The 15,593-nt window shown below is 34.0% G+C and overlaps 1 protein-coding gene and 1 long non-coding RNA gene across 2 annotated transcripts; one reads left to right on the top strand and one right to left on the bottom strand.

Annotated features, from left to right (window-relative positions):
- Positions 1–524: 524 nt before the first annotated feature.
- Positions 525–4,587, bottom strand: LOC18107455 (disease resistance protein RPM1). Its single transcript, XM_006373462.3, has 2 exons — positions 4,442–4,587; positions 525–3,606 (listed from the first exon to the last, which is right to left on the bottom strand). Exon 2 carries the CDS (start codon positions 3,529–3,531, stop codon positions 805–807), a length of 2,727 nt encoding a protein of 908 aa, XP_006373524.2. The 5' UTR covers positions 3,532–3,606; positions 4,442–4,587; the 3' UTR covers positions 525–804.
- A 2,299-nt stretch (positions 4,588–6,886) lies between these two features.
- Positions 6,887–10,487, top strand: LOC112324720 (uncharacterized). Its single transcript, XR_002978731.2, has 2 exons — positions 6,887–8,138; positions 10,231–10,487. It is a non-coding gene; the product is annotated as an uncharacterized LOC112324720 (long non-coding RNA).
- The last annotated feature ends 5,106 nt before the right edge of the window (positions 10,488–15,593 follow it).

Consider the following 15,593-nt stretch of genomic DNA (forward strand, 5'->3'; position numbering starts at 1 on the left):
TTTTTGTAATAATTCAACTGCTGCTGTTTCCACCTTCCAGGACTTCCCAAGAGTATGCCACAATTGGAAAAAGGGAAGGGTCTCCAGTAATCTGTGATTGGGTGTAGGCTCTCTGTTGTTCCGTACAAAAAAGCTATGTTGCGTAGATTTTTCTTGTTGAATCCTGGGGACTTCTCCCAACACTTATTTTGGTTCCGTAACATGCTCACAAGAGTTTTGATCCATTTTGATTGGTTTCAGTTCGTAGAGAGAAGGGGGAGGGAGAGATTGATGATTGCCTCAGTTGTTCGATCCATTTTGATTTAATTTCAAGCAGACCATCTATATTTAACACAAAAAATAAATTTTTTGTGGCCTCCTTAAGATTCCAATCTTGTATGAGAATGTCGAGACTATACCCAATTGTCAACTAACATTTTCAGAGGGATTCTTAAATCTGACAATATCTAATATCATAACCAGTTCATGCGTTGATTACTCATCCAAAAACAATAACCTGCAACAAGCCACCTCAGAACCAAGAATTTTGAATCAAGTAAAAGAGTAGAATTTTATTAGATTACAGTAGTGTAATTAAAAGTTAATGTAGCACATGACAAAGATGTTCACTATATGGTGACCATGAAATCAAAAGGCAGAAGATTACAAGGCCAGTAAATCCATAAACTGTCATTCTTCTTTTGTAAGTGTCCACAATAAATGATAACAGAGTTTCTGCTGAGTAGTTTTCCTGGCCCCAAGCAATTCGTAAAAATAGCTTGCAGCAACCCTTTTAATCCCACCATTAGCTCAGTTGATTATTTGTTAGGTAAGATTCTGTTGACGAGTTTGAGAAGCAACTTGTTCAACAACTGAAAAGTTTAAGCCTGAACAACGAGAGATCACTTTTGCCTCTTCTGCAAATTCTGGATACATGCTGGTTATCTGCAGTGTTTCAAGATCCTTAAGACTTTCAAGGCCTCTTGGAGGCAATTTTAGTTTACGACACCAACCAATGGTTAAAATCTGAAGCTTTTCCATTGATCCTTCCTCTATCTTTGTCCATTCAGTTAATTCTTCAAAGTGAAAAATTGATAGTCTCTTGAGCTTCGGAAATCCAGCAATATTATCACAACTTATCTGCTTCCCTTTGAAAGCCTTGGACAATGAAAGGACAACAAGATTGGGCAAATGCTGGAGGCTTGAGATGGGGTCTTGATTCAACATACAGTCCCATAGATGCAAATACTTGAGGGAGCTTAGCCTGCTTATCCACCTCAGCAAATCTCTAATCCAACCTCCAACACGTAACTTTTCCAAATTCTCAAGAGGATTTGATATCTGAATTTGAATTTCCTTCCTCCAAGCGCATTTTATGGTCAGGGAACTGAGGTCTTTCATCTGATTGATGGATTCTGACAGACAAAGAGAATTTTTTCCACCTTCTACCTCTCCCACTGATAGCTTCAGAAGTTTAGGAAGGTGGTTTAGTCCTACAGCGACATTTTGTGTAAGTTTCACACCTGCTAGTGTCTGGAGGTCTTTAAGAAACATGATTTCAGCATCCAACTTCACTACCCTGTTGCCATATGAATCGGCAAGAAGAAGGTGCTTCAACATCTTGAGGCTATCAAAGCCACTAGGCAAAGCCCTTACCGGTGTGTTTCTAACATCAAGTGTCTGTAGCTCACACAGATTTTGAAGGGATGGTGGAAGCTCATGTAGCCTCGTGTTCCTCAGGTCTAGATAGCGCAACTCAACAAGATCGCCAATTTCATCAGGCAAGGTGTCAATAGGAATATTTTGCAAATCCAGCACATGCAGGAGTTTAACTTTCAATACCAAGTTCAACAAGATAGCCATCTGGTTTGGCCTCCCCCCAAAGAAATGCAAAGAACGGATCTCTCTAGGGAGGGAATTAGGTGTTCTATTATCAATTTCTCCTTGTATGGCAACAAAACGTGATGCCTTTAATGGCCAAACCTGCTGGGTGCTCTCATATACAGAAAATATCTGGTCCTTTTGTGACATGTCACAGATGAAATCATGCACTGGCTGCAGGAGTGTACAAGATTCCACCTCCCCATTTACACCTACACGTGCCACTTGAAGCAAATTCCTTTGGATAAGCTCTTCTAAGAGGTATTTGGCAGATTCCTCTTCTGTTATCCCAAATAGCTGTCTTCCTGTAAAGCCCTCTGCCACCCATAACCGAATCAGCCTCTTACATTGGATGTCACAATGGCGGGGAAACATTCCACAATAAAGGAAGCAGCATTTCAGCATTGCTGGCAGGCTAAAGTAACATACTGTGATGACTTTCTTGATCAAATTGGACTGAGGCATACACTGATTAGCTTCCTCCAGCATATGAAGGACCTCATTCCAATTCCCAACTTCTTCTAGGTTGATTGTTGAAAGCAAGCTCCCCATAGTGGCAATTGATAGGGGGATGCCTTCACAAATATGCAAAATCTTCTTTTCAACCAATTTCACTGAAGAAGGCCAAGGCACCTCACCAAGGTCATATTGCTGCAAGAGTGCTCGTCCGCGAAGAAGCCTCAGACCATCTTCTGCCAGTAGTGGATCAAGATGGAGAACATGCCTGCATATAACTGCAGGAATTGCTGAATTACAGGTTGTCACCACCACCTTCCCTCTGCATCTAGCGGGTAATGCACGCTTAATATCTTCAAAGGTATCTAAGGTATCTAAGCCATCTAAGACTAGCAAGAAGTTCTTACCACCTAAGTAGTCACAGATCATGTTTGCTAAATCCTTGTCACCCTTTTTATCCAAATTACTCACCAGCTTCATTACTGAATGGCTTCTGGAAAAATCTGTAGCCATGTTTCTTAAAATTCCAGTGATTGAACGCCCACAAACAGAAATCCAGGCAGAACAGTCAAAATGTCTCTGCACACTCTCATACACTCTTAGGACAAGTGTTGTTTTGCCAACACCTTCATTTCCGGTTACAGCAACAAGATATGGCCTATCAGCCTCGACCACATGAAGAAGCAATTCCTTGAGCATCATAAATTCTTTGCTCCTTCCAATCATATTGGTCAATGGAAGCTTATGGGAGGACTTTGAATGTTGTATCAGGTTTTCATGTTTGGCTTTAGTGATGTCTCCTAACAAGCTTAGATGCTTCCTTGTGGCTTCTAGTTCTTTAATCCTATCTGAGACATGCACCAGCAATGACTTGTAACTAGTCTGCGGTTTATTTGATGTGGTCCCATAGTTAAAAAATTCACTCACAAAATCAACAAGTGAGGACAGAGACCCATATGACTCCTTTCTTCCAATGCAATCCTTGTCAACGACATCTTCAATCTCATACACCAGGTTTATTACATCTGTCACCCATTTCACAATTGTGTTGTCAGCCACCATCATCTTTCTCCAATCTGCATTTTTCAGAAATGGCCTGAGTTTTTCAAACTCAATCTTGATGCTATTTAATTCTGCCGCACTTCGTCTGTCAGTTTCAAATAAAATTCGATCCTTCAATTTTCTAACAAGGTACTCCACCGCTACCTCAGCCATGTTTCACATGTATGCGATGTCCTTTTATGTTATAATATTTTTTTGAGAATCACCTCTGTGCACAATGTCACCATTCTGCCACCAGTTTGAAAGGAAAAATGTCACAAATACAACAGAAAGAAAAAGTCTCCTCATCTAATCTTTCTGTCAAATCAAATAACAATATACAAAAAGATATGCTCATAAAAATTATAATAATCTTCCAACGCAATTGAAAAGTAAAAGATGGAAAAAAATGAATAAAGGCACTTGCATTTATTTCACAATCTACATCGATTTTTAACAGCCTCGTAATCCAGAGAACTCAAGCCCATTTTTTGGCATCATGGAATTCAGCTGGAAACTGAATCAAAATAAACTATAAAAGCACTTACTAGAACAAAAAATGATGGCTGAACTAGTTTTTTTAACTAGCACTTCCAAGAGGAACTGCCAGAAATAAAAGGGATTCGAGGTTCAAAAATCAAAATTTCTCTCCGCCTCAACTAAGTAAAAGACATCATTTTTCAAGTCTAATGCTCAAGTCTGCCAAGAATCCAATGTCCTCATCTTAAACAATCACCAATCTTGAAAGCAACCCATTAAAAAGATTTTTTTTTAAAAAAAATGCTTTGGTAATATCTACAGTCTGTGTTTTGGAACCGCATTTATGCAAACTCATTAAAAAAGAAAACGCACCCATGATTGTTTAGCAGGTTTACATCAGCCACTGTACAGTAATGAAACTGAAAGAATATAATGAAAGAAGCGAATCCCAAAATGTAAAAATCAAGATCTTGAGGGATAATCAAGATTCCAGGCACAGCCATTAAGGTAGTATAAGACCCCTAACAAAAACTAATTAAAAAACAAACAAACACAGTGAATGCTAAGAATGCCAAATATGAGAGATAAGAAAGAGAAGAGAAACCATAGGGTTTATTGAGATCCAAAGATGGCGAGAATGGAGAGAATTTGAAGCCTCCTTCCTCCTCCGTCATGCCTTCAAAATGTTGGGTTCTCTTTCTTTTTTTCCTTTTTGTCAGAGGTGAGTGAAAAAGTAATTACTTGTAAGAATATTAGCTTTCTTTTTTTAATTGAAAATGTAATCACTGCTGTAAGATTTACCTATATTCATTTTATTGGTTTTTTTTTCTTCAAATTAAAAAAAAGGTAATTACTGCTGTAAAATTAAATTATTACGCCCAGAAAGAGGCTGGAACGTAAAATTCCATCCACACCTGAAAATTAAAGTCTATAATGCCTGGAACGGGAAAAAAAATTAAATTAAAATTTTATTTAAATTTTAAATTTTAAATATAATGCATATATATGGCAGTCAAATCTGTGGTGGCAGTTAAAGGCCTGTCCACGAAGCTGATTTTTTTTTTTTTTTTTATCCTAGCTTAAAAATATATATTAGTAAAAAACATAGCCACCTGCTCTCTCTCTCTCTCTCTCTCTCTCTACACTTCCCATGCCAAAAGAATCTGTCTCTACCTCTCTTCCATTAAAATAAGGTAACTAAACTCAAAATCTTTTTTCTTCTTCTTGTTTTTACTGTCTCTTATTACTTTTGTGTTGTTTTATCGAAATTCTATTTTGTTTTTAGACTCATTAATTTTTAATTTTGATTGCGTTTTTGTGAATTTGAATGAAATTAAGAATACTCAATTTATGATCTTCATCTGTATTGTTGTTTTTAATTTTAGATCTTGAATTTTTTTAATTAAAGTTTGTCTATTTTATTTAAGAAAGATTGATTCTTATTTTTGAGAAAAAAAGAAAAATGTTGATGGAGAATGATTTTTTTTTATTTGATTGTTTCTATAGAAAAAGATATTATTAAAAGATTCTCAATAAATATAATAATTAATAATTTTTATTTTATAAAAGAACAATGAGCACAATATCTAAGAAACTTTGTTTATTATTTTATTTTATTGTATTTATTTAAAAAATTTACCAAATAAAAATAGTGTTTCGTTCCAGTTAATGCTATTTATAAACTTTATATGTTTATATTTGATAGGTATGAAGATCAATAAAATTAAAGTGATAGATCTATTATGAAGATAAAATTAAGTTCTTAGCTTTGATTTAATTTGGTATGGCTATTAGCCTCTTAGCCCATATAAAGGTCGTTCCATGTTTATAGTAAGTTCTTACATTACTTATTTTGTCTGTAGTAAATTTTATATCATTCTATGTTTTTCTTTGTATAAAACTAAATTATGAGGTGTTTTTATGTTTATAATCCATGAATGGTAGATTAGAAAAATAAATTTATATCTTGTTATATTAGTTTTGCCCCCCTAAAAAATTATTCTAGCTTCGTCTCTGCAAATCTGTAACTCGAGTCACGAGGCCATAACAATCTTAGAAAGAAAATTAAAATAAATCAATAAGTACAATTCTTAATCAACCTAAACTAATATTGAAGGAAAAAATTGAAAAAAAATATTAAATTAAAAAAAAGGAGAAGAAAAAACTACAAGAGTCAATCTGGGTTAATTTGTCAAATCCACGACTCGAATTATGAGATTAGAATAATCTCATAGAAAGAAAAAAAACATGAAGCCCAATTCTCAACTAATTTAATGTTGAAAGATAAGATAAAAAAAAATCAATTAAAAAAAATATTCTAAATCAATCCTGATTAATCTATTAAACTCGTGATCTGAGTCATGAAACAAAGATAACTTCGTTAAAAAAAAATAAAAAAATTTATAAAGATTTAATATTAAATATTAAAATCAAGAAAAAAAATACAAAATCATGAAATTAAAATAATTTTATAAAATAAATATAAAATAAAATCTTTGTAATTAATGGAGACACCTGCCATATCACAAATCTTACTATCAAGGCACACAAATTGAGCATCACAATTATGAAGACCACTGAATGGAACAAACATAAAAGGGCTGAGTGCAAAATAATTGTTAATATCAAAGGTGCAAAAGGCTGCAGAGAGATTTCTTATGATGGTGAATAATTGTCAAAGAGATTTGTTAATATTAACACCATCACAGATGCATTTAGCCCATCTCTCGAAAATGCTATTCTTGTTGCTGCCGTCGCCGCTGCCTTTTAAAATCCAGATCTGGCGTAATATTTATATAATAATAGATTAATCAAGATTAGGTAGATGATTTTCTTCTCGTAAGTTCAGGAAACACTAAATTAACAGTAAAGCCTTAAGTATTTGCAAAAACAATCCCAATTAAAGAGATATCCCCCATGTTTAGCTTAATGCTCCATGCCTTCTTATGAATCAACAGAAGGAGAAAAATAAATGGTAAATTTGATCTGGTAAGCATTGCAGAAAAGCAAAAAAAAAAGAGAACATATGGCAACTTCATTTCATGTTATTTTGTTTTCATGTTGTTTTGATTTTCAAATCGTTATTGTTCATCCTTCCATTTCTATATGTAAATGCAGGTATATTGGATATTTTATCTGGGGACTAAGCATCTTGAGGCCCTGATTGAATTGCACAACATGACAGTACTACACACCTTTGCAAGGAATGTTCAGCACTTAATGCACTCTGTAGTTACTAATTTAACTGTCATCATTTTAGCTACAGCATTGTAGTAATGTCCAACGTATGAACATGGAAGGAAAGGAAGGAAGGAAGTAATGTCTGTTGCTAAGCTATTAGAAAGACATTCGGCATTGTCTGAGAATCTTCGCAGTAGAGAAGATGCAGAGCATTTATCTGATATCTATTCAGAATGAATTGGCAGATTAACAGTCCTTTCTTTAATTTATTTGTATTATTTGATTTATATCCATCTTTAAAAATTGCAGGATTCTGCATTTCTTTAATGTACGAACATGGAAGGAAAGGAAGGAATGTCCTGCTAATTAACGCCAGGCCGCAAGAGAAAGACAGGAGTTGAGGCCTGTGTCCACTACTGATGACAAACAATAGTGATTGATATCTATTGTATGAAAATTTGTTTCCAAGTTGGGTCACTGCAGGATCAAAGATGAAAATATTGTTTGTTTTTATATTTTAAAAATATATTTTTAAAAAAATTAAATTAAAAAACAATTATTACAACAATCTCAGTCACTTTAAATTACATTACATTGCAGTTAATGTATGGACCCACTTCTTTTGTCCCCATTTGTGTTTTTCCAAGCAACCATGAGTTTGTGGGTTACATCACCATCAAAACACACGACCAAACACGAAAGAAAAACAGCCAAACTCGTCATTTTCACTAATGGAAGAAGCCTCAAGGCAATCATGGTGTCCACAAGGGCAATCAAACGAAGCACTCATAATTCCCTCTTGAAAAACTGCATGGTGATCGCATATGGGGAGTTTATATAGTTATGGCCCTTGGGAGTGGCTTTGGTTCAATGTTTCTACAAACACCTTGTCTTTCTGATTCAGATGGTGTTTCTTCTTAAAGGGTGTAGGGAATAGGAATTAGTACTTCAATCATTTTGGGGTGGAAAATGATGGCCAAGGAGACGCTGCAGTACCAGGGCACACCCTTTTGTTTTCCTCATATCAAGTTACTCACGGTTAAATCCTCGTGCTAATTTTTTTTTACAGCGTGTTATCAGCAGCCACCCACCCACCTTGCCTTGTCCAAACCATTGCTGAGGTTAGGGTTCTTATATTTTTTACCATGGTCAATTTCGTCTGTTATGAGCTTTATAATCCCTTTTATTGTTTGCTGTCGTATAATTACTCGAAGAAAACAACTGATCTCTCCCTTTTTTAAAAAACCATTTGTGATCGTTTATTAGATGGAAAGGTTAATTATGGGGTGAAGAAAATGTATGTTAAGAAGATATAGTCATGATCTAATTATAAACCTATATTCATGAAATGAAATAAGGGTAGGACATTTATGGAAGATAAATATCCTTAATATTTTATGTTAAAAAATCAGAAGAATAAACAATCGAAGTTTTATGGTCTAACATGAGGTCTATATTGATCTTCATACCTTTACTCCTTTGCGCTTGGCGTATTGCCAAAGTCTAAGGGCGATGAGTCTGACAGCTCGCTAGACTCATACACACTTGGGCTTGGCTCGATGCCAAGCCCACATACAGTGAATTTGATAGTTTGCTAGACCATTATTTGCTTAGGCTCTGCACGTAGCTGAACTAAAAAATATTAGGTCTGGTAGTTCGCCAGATCCATGTCTGTTTGGGTTCAAAGTGTAGCTGAACTCAAGGCTTTTGAGTATGATAGCTTGCCAGATCCATATTTGTTTGGACTTAGTATATAACTGAACTCAAGAAAATTGAGTATGATAGCTTGTCAGACTTATGTCAATTTGGGCTTGGCTCGTAGCCACGCCCAAGGACATTTGGCCTTGAAGTAAGCAAGATTAATGTCATTTAAATTTGACATTTTGCCAAGCATAGAGATGTTAAGTATGTACGCAAGCTCCACCCACTTATCATTGGGCTTAACACGTAACCAAGTCTAAGGGCGATAAGTCTGGCAGCTTGCTAAACTCATACACACTTGGGCTTGGCTTGATGTCAAGCCCACGAGTAGTGGATCTGATAATTTGCTAGACCCATATCCATGTCTGTTTAGGCTTAGTGCATAACTGATCCTAAGAATATTGGATCTGGCAGATTACTAGACTCATATTCATTTAGGCTTAGAGTGTAGCTGAACTCAAAAATGTTAAGTTTGACAGCATGCTAGATCTATGTTTGTTTAAATTCAATGCATAACTGAACTCAAGAATATTAAATGTGATTTTGTAAAGCATAAGGATGTTAAGTATGGATGTAAGCTCTACCCACTTATCATTGAATTATCACTCTTCATTTTATCTTTTGTTTTTTTTAAAAAAAAAACTTAGCCTAAAAACTAATTTTTAAAAATATGTAGATACATCACATTTTGATGTCTTTTGAGCATATTTTTCAACTTTCTATTCAGAATGTCCGGTGTGGAAGGCTGCATTTCGTAAAACACTTCCAGTAAAATTATTGGCCAATGAAGTTTTATTTACGATTTTTGAATTAGCTAGCCTCTCCTCTTTTGAATGTTCTCTACGTTATTTTTTGCTGATTCCTTCTTTCATTGTTTGATTAAATCAGATATCTTACAACAGAACATATGCTTCTGTCAGGATTTGGCATCGGTTGCCCTTGTAATCGGAAAGGCTCATTCATTGAATCTCCTAACAAAATCTTCTTGATCTTATTTGCTACGTTCAATTAGATTAGTTGTTCTTGGCTTTCCAAAAGACATGAATGTTTACATTTCTCTTGTTGCACTTCTCCGCATAGATGAAAGATTTCTGAAAATGGCTGGCACTTGAACCTTATGAAAAAGGAGTATTGAATACATAAAGGAGGTAGGGTTAGAAAAGACACTACCAAAAGGATGAGGGCTCAAAGGCACACTCAAAATGGAGGTGAAGGCTTAAAGGCGCACTCAAAAGGAGGTAGGCATATAAACACCTACTGATTGATAACGAGCATGCATATATTAGGAAAGTGATCATTCCATTTCCATTTCAAGTTTTTCAACACAGGTAATACGAACTGCTATCTGTTGCTAAGCTATTAGAAAGACATTCGGCATTGTCTGAGAATCTTAGCAGTAGAGAAGATGCAGAGCATTTATCTGATATCTATTCAGAATGAATTGGCAGATCAACAGTCCTTTCTTTAATTTATTTGTATTATTTTATATATATCCATCTTTAAAAATTGCAGGATTCTGCATTTCTTTAATGTACGAACATGGAAGGAAAGGAAGGAGTGTCCTGCTAATTAATGCCAGGCCACAAGAGAAAGAAGGAGTTGAGGCCTGTTTCCTCTACTGATGACAAACAATAGCGATTGATATCTATTGTATGAAAATTTGTTTCCAAGTTGGGTCACTGCTGGATCAAAGATTTGCAGTTAATGTGTCCAGCCACTTCTTTTGTCCCCATTTGTGTTTTGCCTAGCAACCATGAGTTTGAGGGTTACATCACCATCAAAACACAAAACCAAACACAAAAGAAAAACAAACAAACTAGTCATTTTCACTAATGGAAGAAGCCTTAAGGCTCTCATGGTGTCCACAAAGGCAATCAAACAAAGCACTCATAATTCCCTCTTGAAAAACTGCATGTTCATCACATATATATGGGGAGAGTTTATATAGGTATGGTCCATGGGATTGGCCTTGGTTCAATGTTTCTAAAACACCTTGCCTTTCTGATCCAGATGGTATTTTTTTTTAATGGGAGCAGGGACTAAGAATTATTACTTCAATCATTTTGGGGTGGAAAATGATGCTGAAGGAGATGCTGCAGCGGGGCACACCCTTCTGTTTTCGGCACATCAAGTTACTCACGGTTAAATCCTTTTGCTAATTTTTTTACAGCTAGTTATCAGCAGCCACCCACTTTGCCTTGTCCAAACCATTCTTGAGGTTAAGATGATATGATCATGACCTAATTATAAACCTACACTCATGGGCCCTGCAAACTGCAATAATTTTCTAAAAGATCTCAGAGGAGTAAGAATTATAAGATACATAGTTTATTTAAACCGCTTAATAACCCTCTTGAACCAAGTAAAATCCCTTTTGAAACTGTTGATTAGAGCTTTATCCCTATGAAAAATAGTGTGCAAGGGCGATTCCTTTAGTGCATGTTACTTCAATCATTGCTAAAGTGTTACAATATGATTGAACAAATTTGTTCTTCCAATCCCCAGGAACCAAAACCCTTTTATAGGCCAATTAGCAAGTCTTGGATGGCCGACTCGAAATAATTTCTTTCGAGTGTAGACAAAATAAATGATTTTAACCATTAGGAAAGTGGGGATATGTCATGGAAACGGTTCTCCACTCCAATCAATTGCTACTCTCCATAGAAATCGATTAGACCTATTCTAGTTCTACCCAAAAATTTCCTGTATATGATGACCTAATCAACTTTGTCCCTGGATGATTTAGATGTAGCATGATAGGAAACTTTGGTCAAAGAACTTTGGAGTGAAGATAAATGATGATTTGATAGCAAGCGAGAATAAAGATTAGCGGAAAGATTGTGTATTGGAGCAAATAACAGAAGAAACAAAAATCACACAGGACACTGAAACATGGACAAGCAACAAGTGGTAGAGCAATGTCTAAGCTGAAAGGGTACATATCACAAGCAAACCGATCAACAAGGATTTATACATTCATGATTGTTCTGATAATTTTAAGAAAATCCCATCACATAAATGATAGAATAATGAATATATATTTGATGGGCTGCGCATGACTTGGGGAACTTGATGGAATCAGTGCTAGCTTCACCATGGTGAACAGCAGGCAAGCGTCCAAGAATTCTTATGATCTTTTTTCCAAATAGATTAAGGTGTTGTTTGGTTATCAGAAGTTAAAAATTCCGAAAATAGAATGATCTCTCATGAATTAATCAGTGTAACTCACCGTCATAGTTCTAAAAAATAGAATGATCACAAGCGATTCTTTTCTTTTCTTTTCTTGGTATATAAACAGATCAAAGTCGAATATGTTCCAGTTTAGAAATGTTTAGGTGCTGTGGTGATTACTGAATATTGGATCCCACCAAAAGTATACGATTCTTCTCAGCTGGATGAGAATGGTATTTGATTCTAATTTGATTACATCAACAGCTAAAATGGTGTTAGGCCACTGCAGAAACAACAGAGGACCTTACAGCAGGAATGAAAACGAGAGATACCAAATCATGTAAAATATGCGATGCAGTCGAGCCACGTTAAAACCTAATAAAGTGTACAAATCAAAAAAGATGAACACTTCTTAATTATGGATGATCTACGACAGTCGACTTTACACCAGAAACAGCAAATATGGTATAAACTATTGATGATGAAACTCTTTTCACCCTTTTAAGTAGAAAAAGTATCGATCATAATTATATATTAATGCCCATTTAGAAATACATAAAAAAAACAAAACACCTTTATTATCCACACTTGTTAGTGGATCAAGACCTTAATCAAACAAGGGCGTAAGCAGCAATAAGTGAATCTGTGTGCGAGTTAGTCTTACTAAAAAAAGCACCAACATTTAATTACACATTAATCCCACGATTTCAATCTAATTGTTGCGTTAAACAATGACTTACAATTAAGAAAAATTAGTCTAACAAAGGGCATTTTTTATAATGCATAATCAAAAGTGCATCTAAAAGGAGAAATGATGAAGAAGGTGTTGGCTGATGATGAGCTTATCCTCTATCAACCAATCTCCGGAGATCTCATGCATGAGCTCAATAGAGAAAAATGTTTGCTTAGGGAAGGAAACAGCAAGCTTGCTGGTGGAGAAGATGCATGAAATTTCAATGCTTTTGCTCCAATTGCCATGACAAGTGTTCCAATTATATTGGTACTTATCCAACTACAAATTAAACATGAGAAAATTCATTAAATCATCAATAGTCAAGTTGAAGTTTTCTCAGAAATAAAAAAGGAAGAAGAACAAGAAAACCTCTAACAAAACAACACCAAAATTAGTATTTTAGTCGAGATTTTAATGAGGTTTTTTTAGAATGCTCCGATTTTATTAGATTTTTTTTACGAAAGTGAGACTCGGCTATAAGAACTATCTCTTTTGCTAATGTAAGTTTAGCATATTGTATAAAATCTTTTGAAGATTATATTATACTAAAAACTAAATGACATGGGGTGCGTGGTTCACTCATATGAATATTAGTGAACCTATCACCTCAAGTGCTCCTTTTTATTTTATTTCATATATATATATATATATATATATATATATATATATATATATTAATTTTTTAACTTTCTTTTTCAATCAAACCCTTTTATAGCCTAATTAAAAGACATTAGGCATTAGATTATGATAAAAAATACAACATTTGGAGATAAAGAACTAAAATATAAAACATAAAGAAAATTTATGGTTAACCTCATATGAATGATAATATTTTATTTTGCTCTAAAATTTTATTTTATTTTTTAATTTTTTAGTTCCTAAATTATAGAGATGAGAGAAAAACTTGTCTGAAAATGATGAGAAGAGAAAAAAATGTCAATTGACACAAATTTCAGCTATGAAAAAGGTTGGTCTTGATGAAAAAGATTGATCTTGGTGTCAAAAAATTTCATTCGACGAGAGGGGTTCCATTATGGTGTTCTTTAGCCTTCCCCGTGAAAAGCTAAATCTAGGCTTGAGAAGTTTTATAAATGCATGTTGTTTTTTTGTTTTTCAACCCATTTTAGAGTTATTTGATACCAGAAGGGGATTTATTTAGGTCTTTAGAGTGTTTTTAGGTGTTTTCGGATAAAAAATAGTTGAAATTGAATTTTTGAATCCAAAAATCATCATTGTTGATTTTTCAACCATTTTCATGGAGGCCAATTCTAAGAAGGCAATGTTAGGTTGTCTGTCATAATAGTTAAGATGACAATATATTTTTTAATAAAAAAATGGAGTAAGGAATTTTCAAAGACTTATTTCACTAACAATATCAAAAAGTTCATTATATTTTTTTTAACATTCAAAAGATTTTAATCCAACACTTACCTAGTAACTTAGTTAATTACTATTACAAAGTGAATGTGCAATAGCACGATTGCCCTCTTTTCTTTTTCTTTTGAAATGATTGATTTTGCCTTTTTATATAGTGATTTGAAAGGATCCTTTAATTTCTGATTATTGCCATTATTTTTTTTGTGATAAAATTAGGAAAAATAAACGCAACAGTAATTTATCAAAGGATAAACACTTAATATTCGTACCATTTTTTCAAAATTTTAGGAACCCAATTGAGTGTGTGTGTGTGTCTATATATATATATATAATTCAATCAATCCCTCTATATATATGGAGGACTTATTTAAGATTCGAAAGGAAATAAAATCTTGATGCCCTGAATTTTCATTACATCACAATCCAACCAAATCTGAAAAGGTAGCCTTTGTGGGGAGCACAAATGGTACAAGTGACAACACCCAAGAATTTGCAAAGCAAGGATGATGCTGCACAGAACCTCCAAGAAGAGGTCCTCTTCCAAAAGAAAGAGGGGGAAGAAAAGAAGCAAAGCAAAGCAAAATACAACTACAAAAAGAGAGACCCATCCCTCTTTAATTTTTTTTTTTTGAATAGACAGGCTAAACAATAGGGAGCTAGGGTAGTGCCCCAAGGCACCCATTTGCGCATGTTAGCACGGGCTGTTAGTGATATTTATCATGTGTTTTTATTTTTTTGTGTGTCCTGTTTATCTTATAAAGTAAAATAACTATAGTGAATTTTTATAAATGAATTTTATTTTTATTAATTACATCTTTGTGTTGTCATTAGATTTTTCCATATTTTAGGGGGGATTGTAAAAATAATATTTCTTTCTTTATTGTTATTATTATTCTTATTATTGTTATTATGGTGTACATGAAGTGCTTAAAAATTAAAAATAATAATAATTTTAGTATATAAAGATTGATCAAAGAATTCTTAAAAAATAAATTTACCAAAAGTAAATAGGACATGAGAAATTTATTGTAGCACTGCAGAGTTTATTGTGAATTGTAATATTAAAATGATATTTTTATCCTTCATCAAATTAGATAAGAAGTCTAAACTCAGGTGTAAAATGGTCTTTTCTATAGAATTCATTTGTTATTATCATTTTGAGTGGGGAACAAAGGTATTTTCAACATATTTTTTTTCCTGAAAAATGAAATACCTTCATTTTTCTTAAAAGAAAACAATAAGATATTTGATTGTCGGGGGTGTTTTTGAGATTACATTTTTTTTTTTTGCATTCTTAAATTACTAGCTTACTTTTTATGTCAAAATTAATTAAGGTTTGCTTAGGTGCATTTTCCCAATTCTTAGTACATTGAATTCATGAAATTGCCCTTTATCTTAGAATTAATTTAGGCTTGTTTTGGGGGTATTTTAATATTTTCAAGTGAGGTTTTTTATTTCATTATAACAACATTAGTTTATGGGTAAATTAGTCTTTTATAGCAATTAAAAGTATTTTTTAAAAAGGCTATTAGGTGCATGGGAGAGGCTATGGTGCTTCAGCAACCAATACGTCGTCATACAACAATTAAAAAAT

This window comes from Populus trichocarpa, chromosome 17 (genome assembly GCF_000002775.5).
Source record: "Populus trichocarpa isolate Nisqually-1 chromosome 17, P.trichocarpa_v4.1, whole genome shotgun sequence".
Taxonomy (NCBI): domain Eukaryota; kingdom Viridiplantae; phylum Streptophyta; class Magnoliopsida; order Malpighiales; family Salicaceae; genus Populus; species Populus trichocarpa.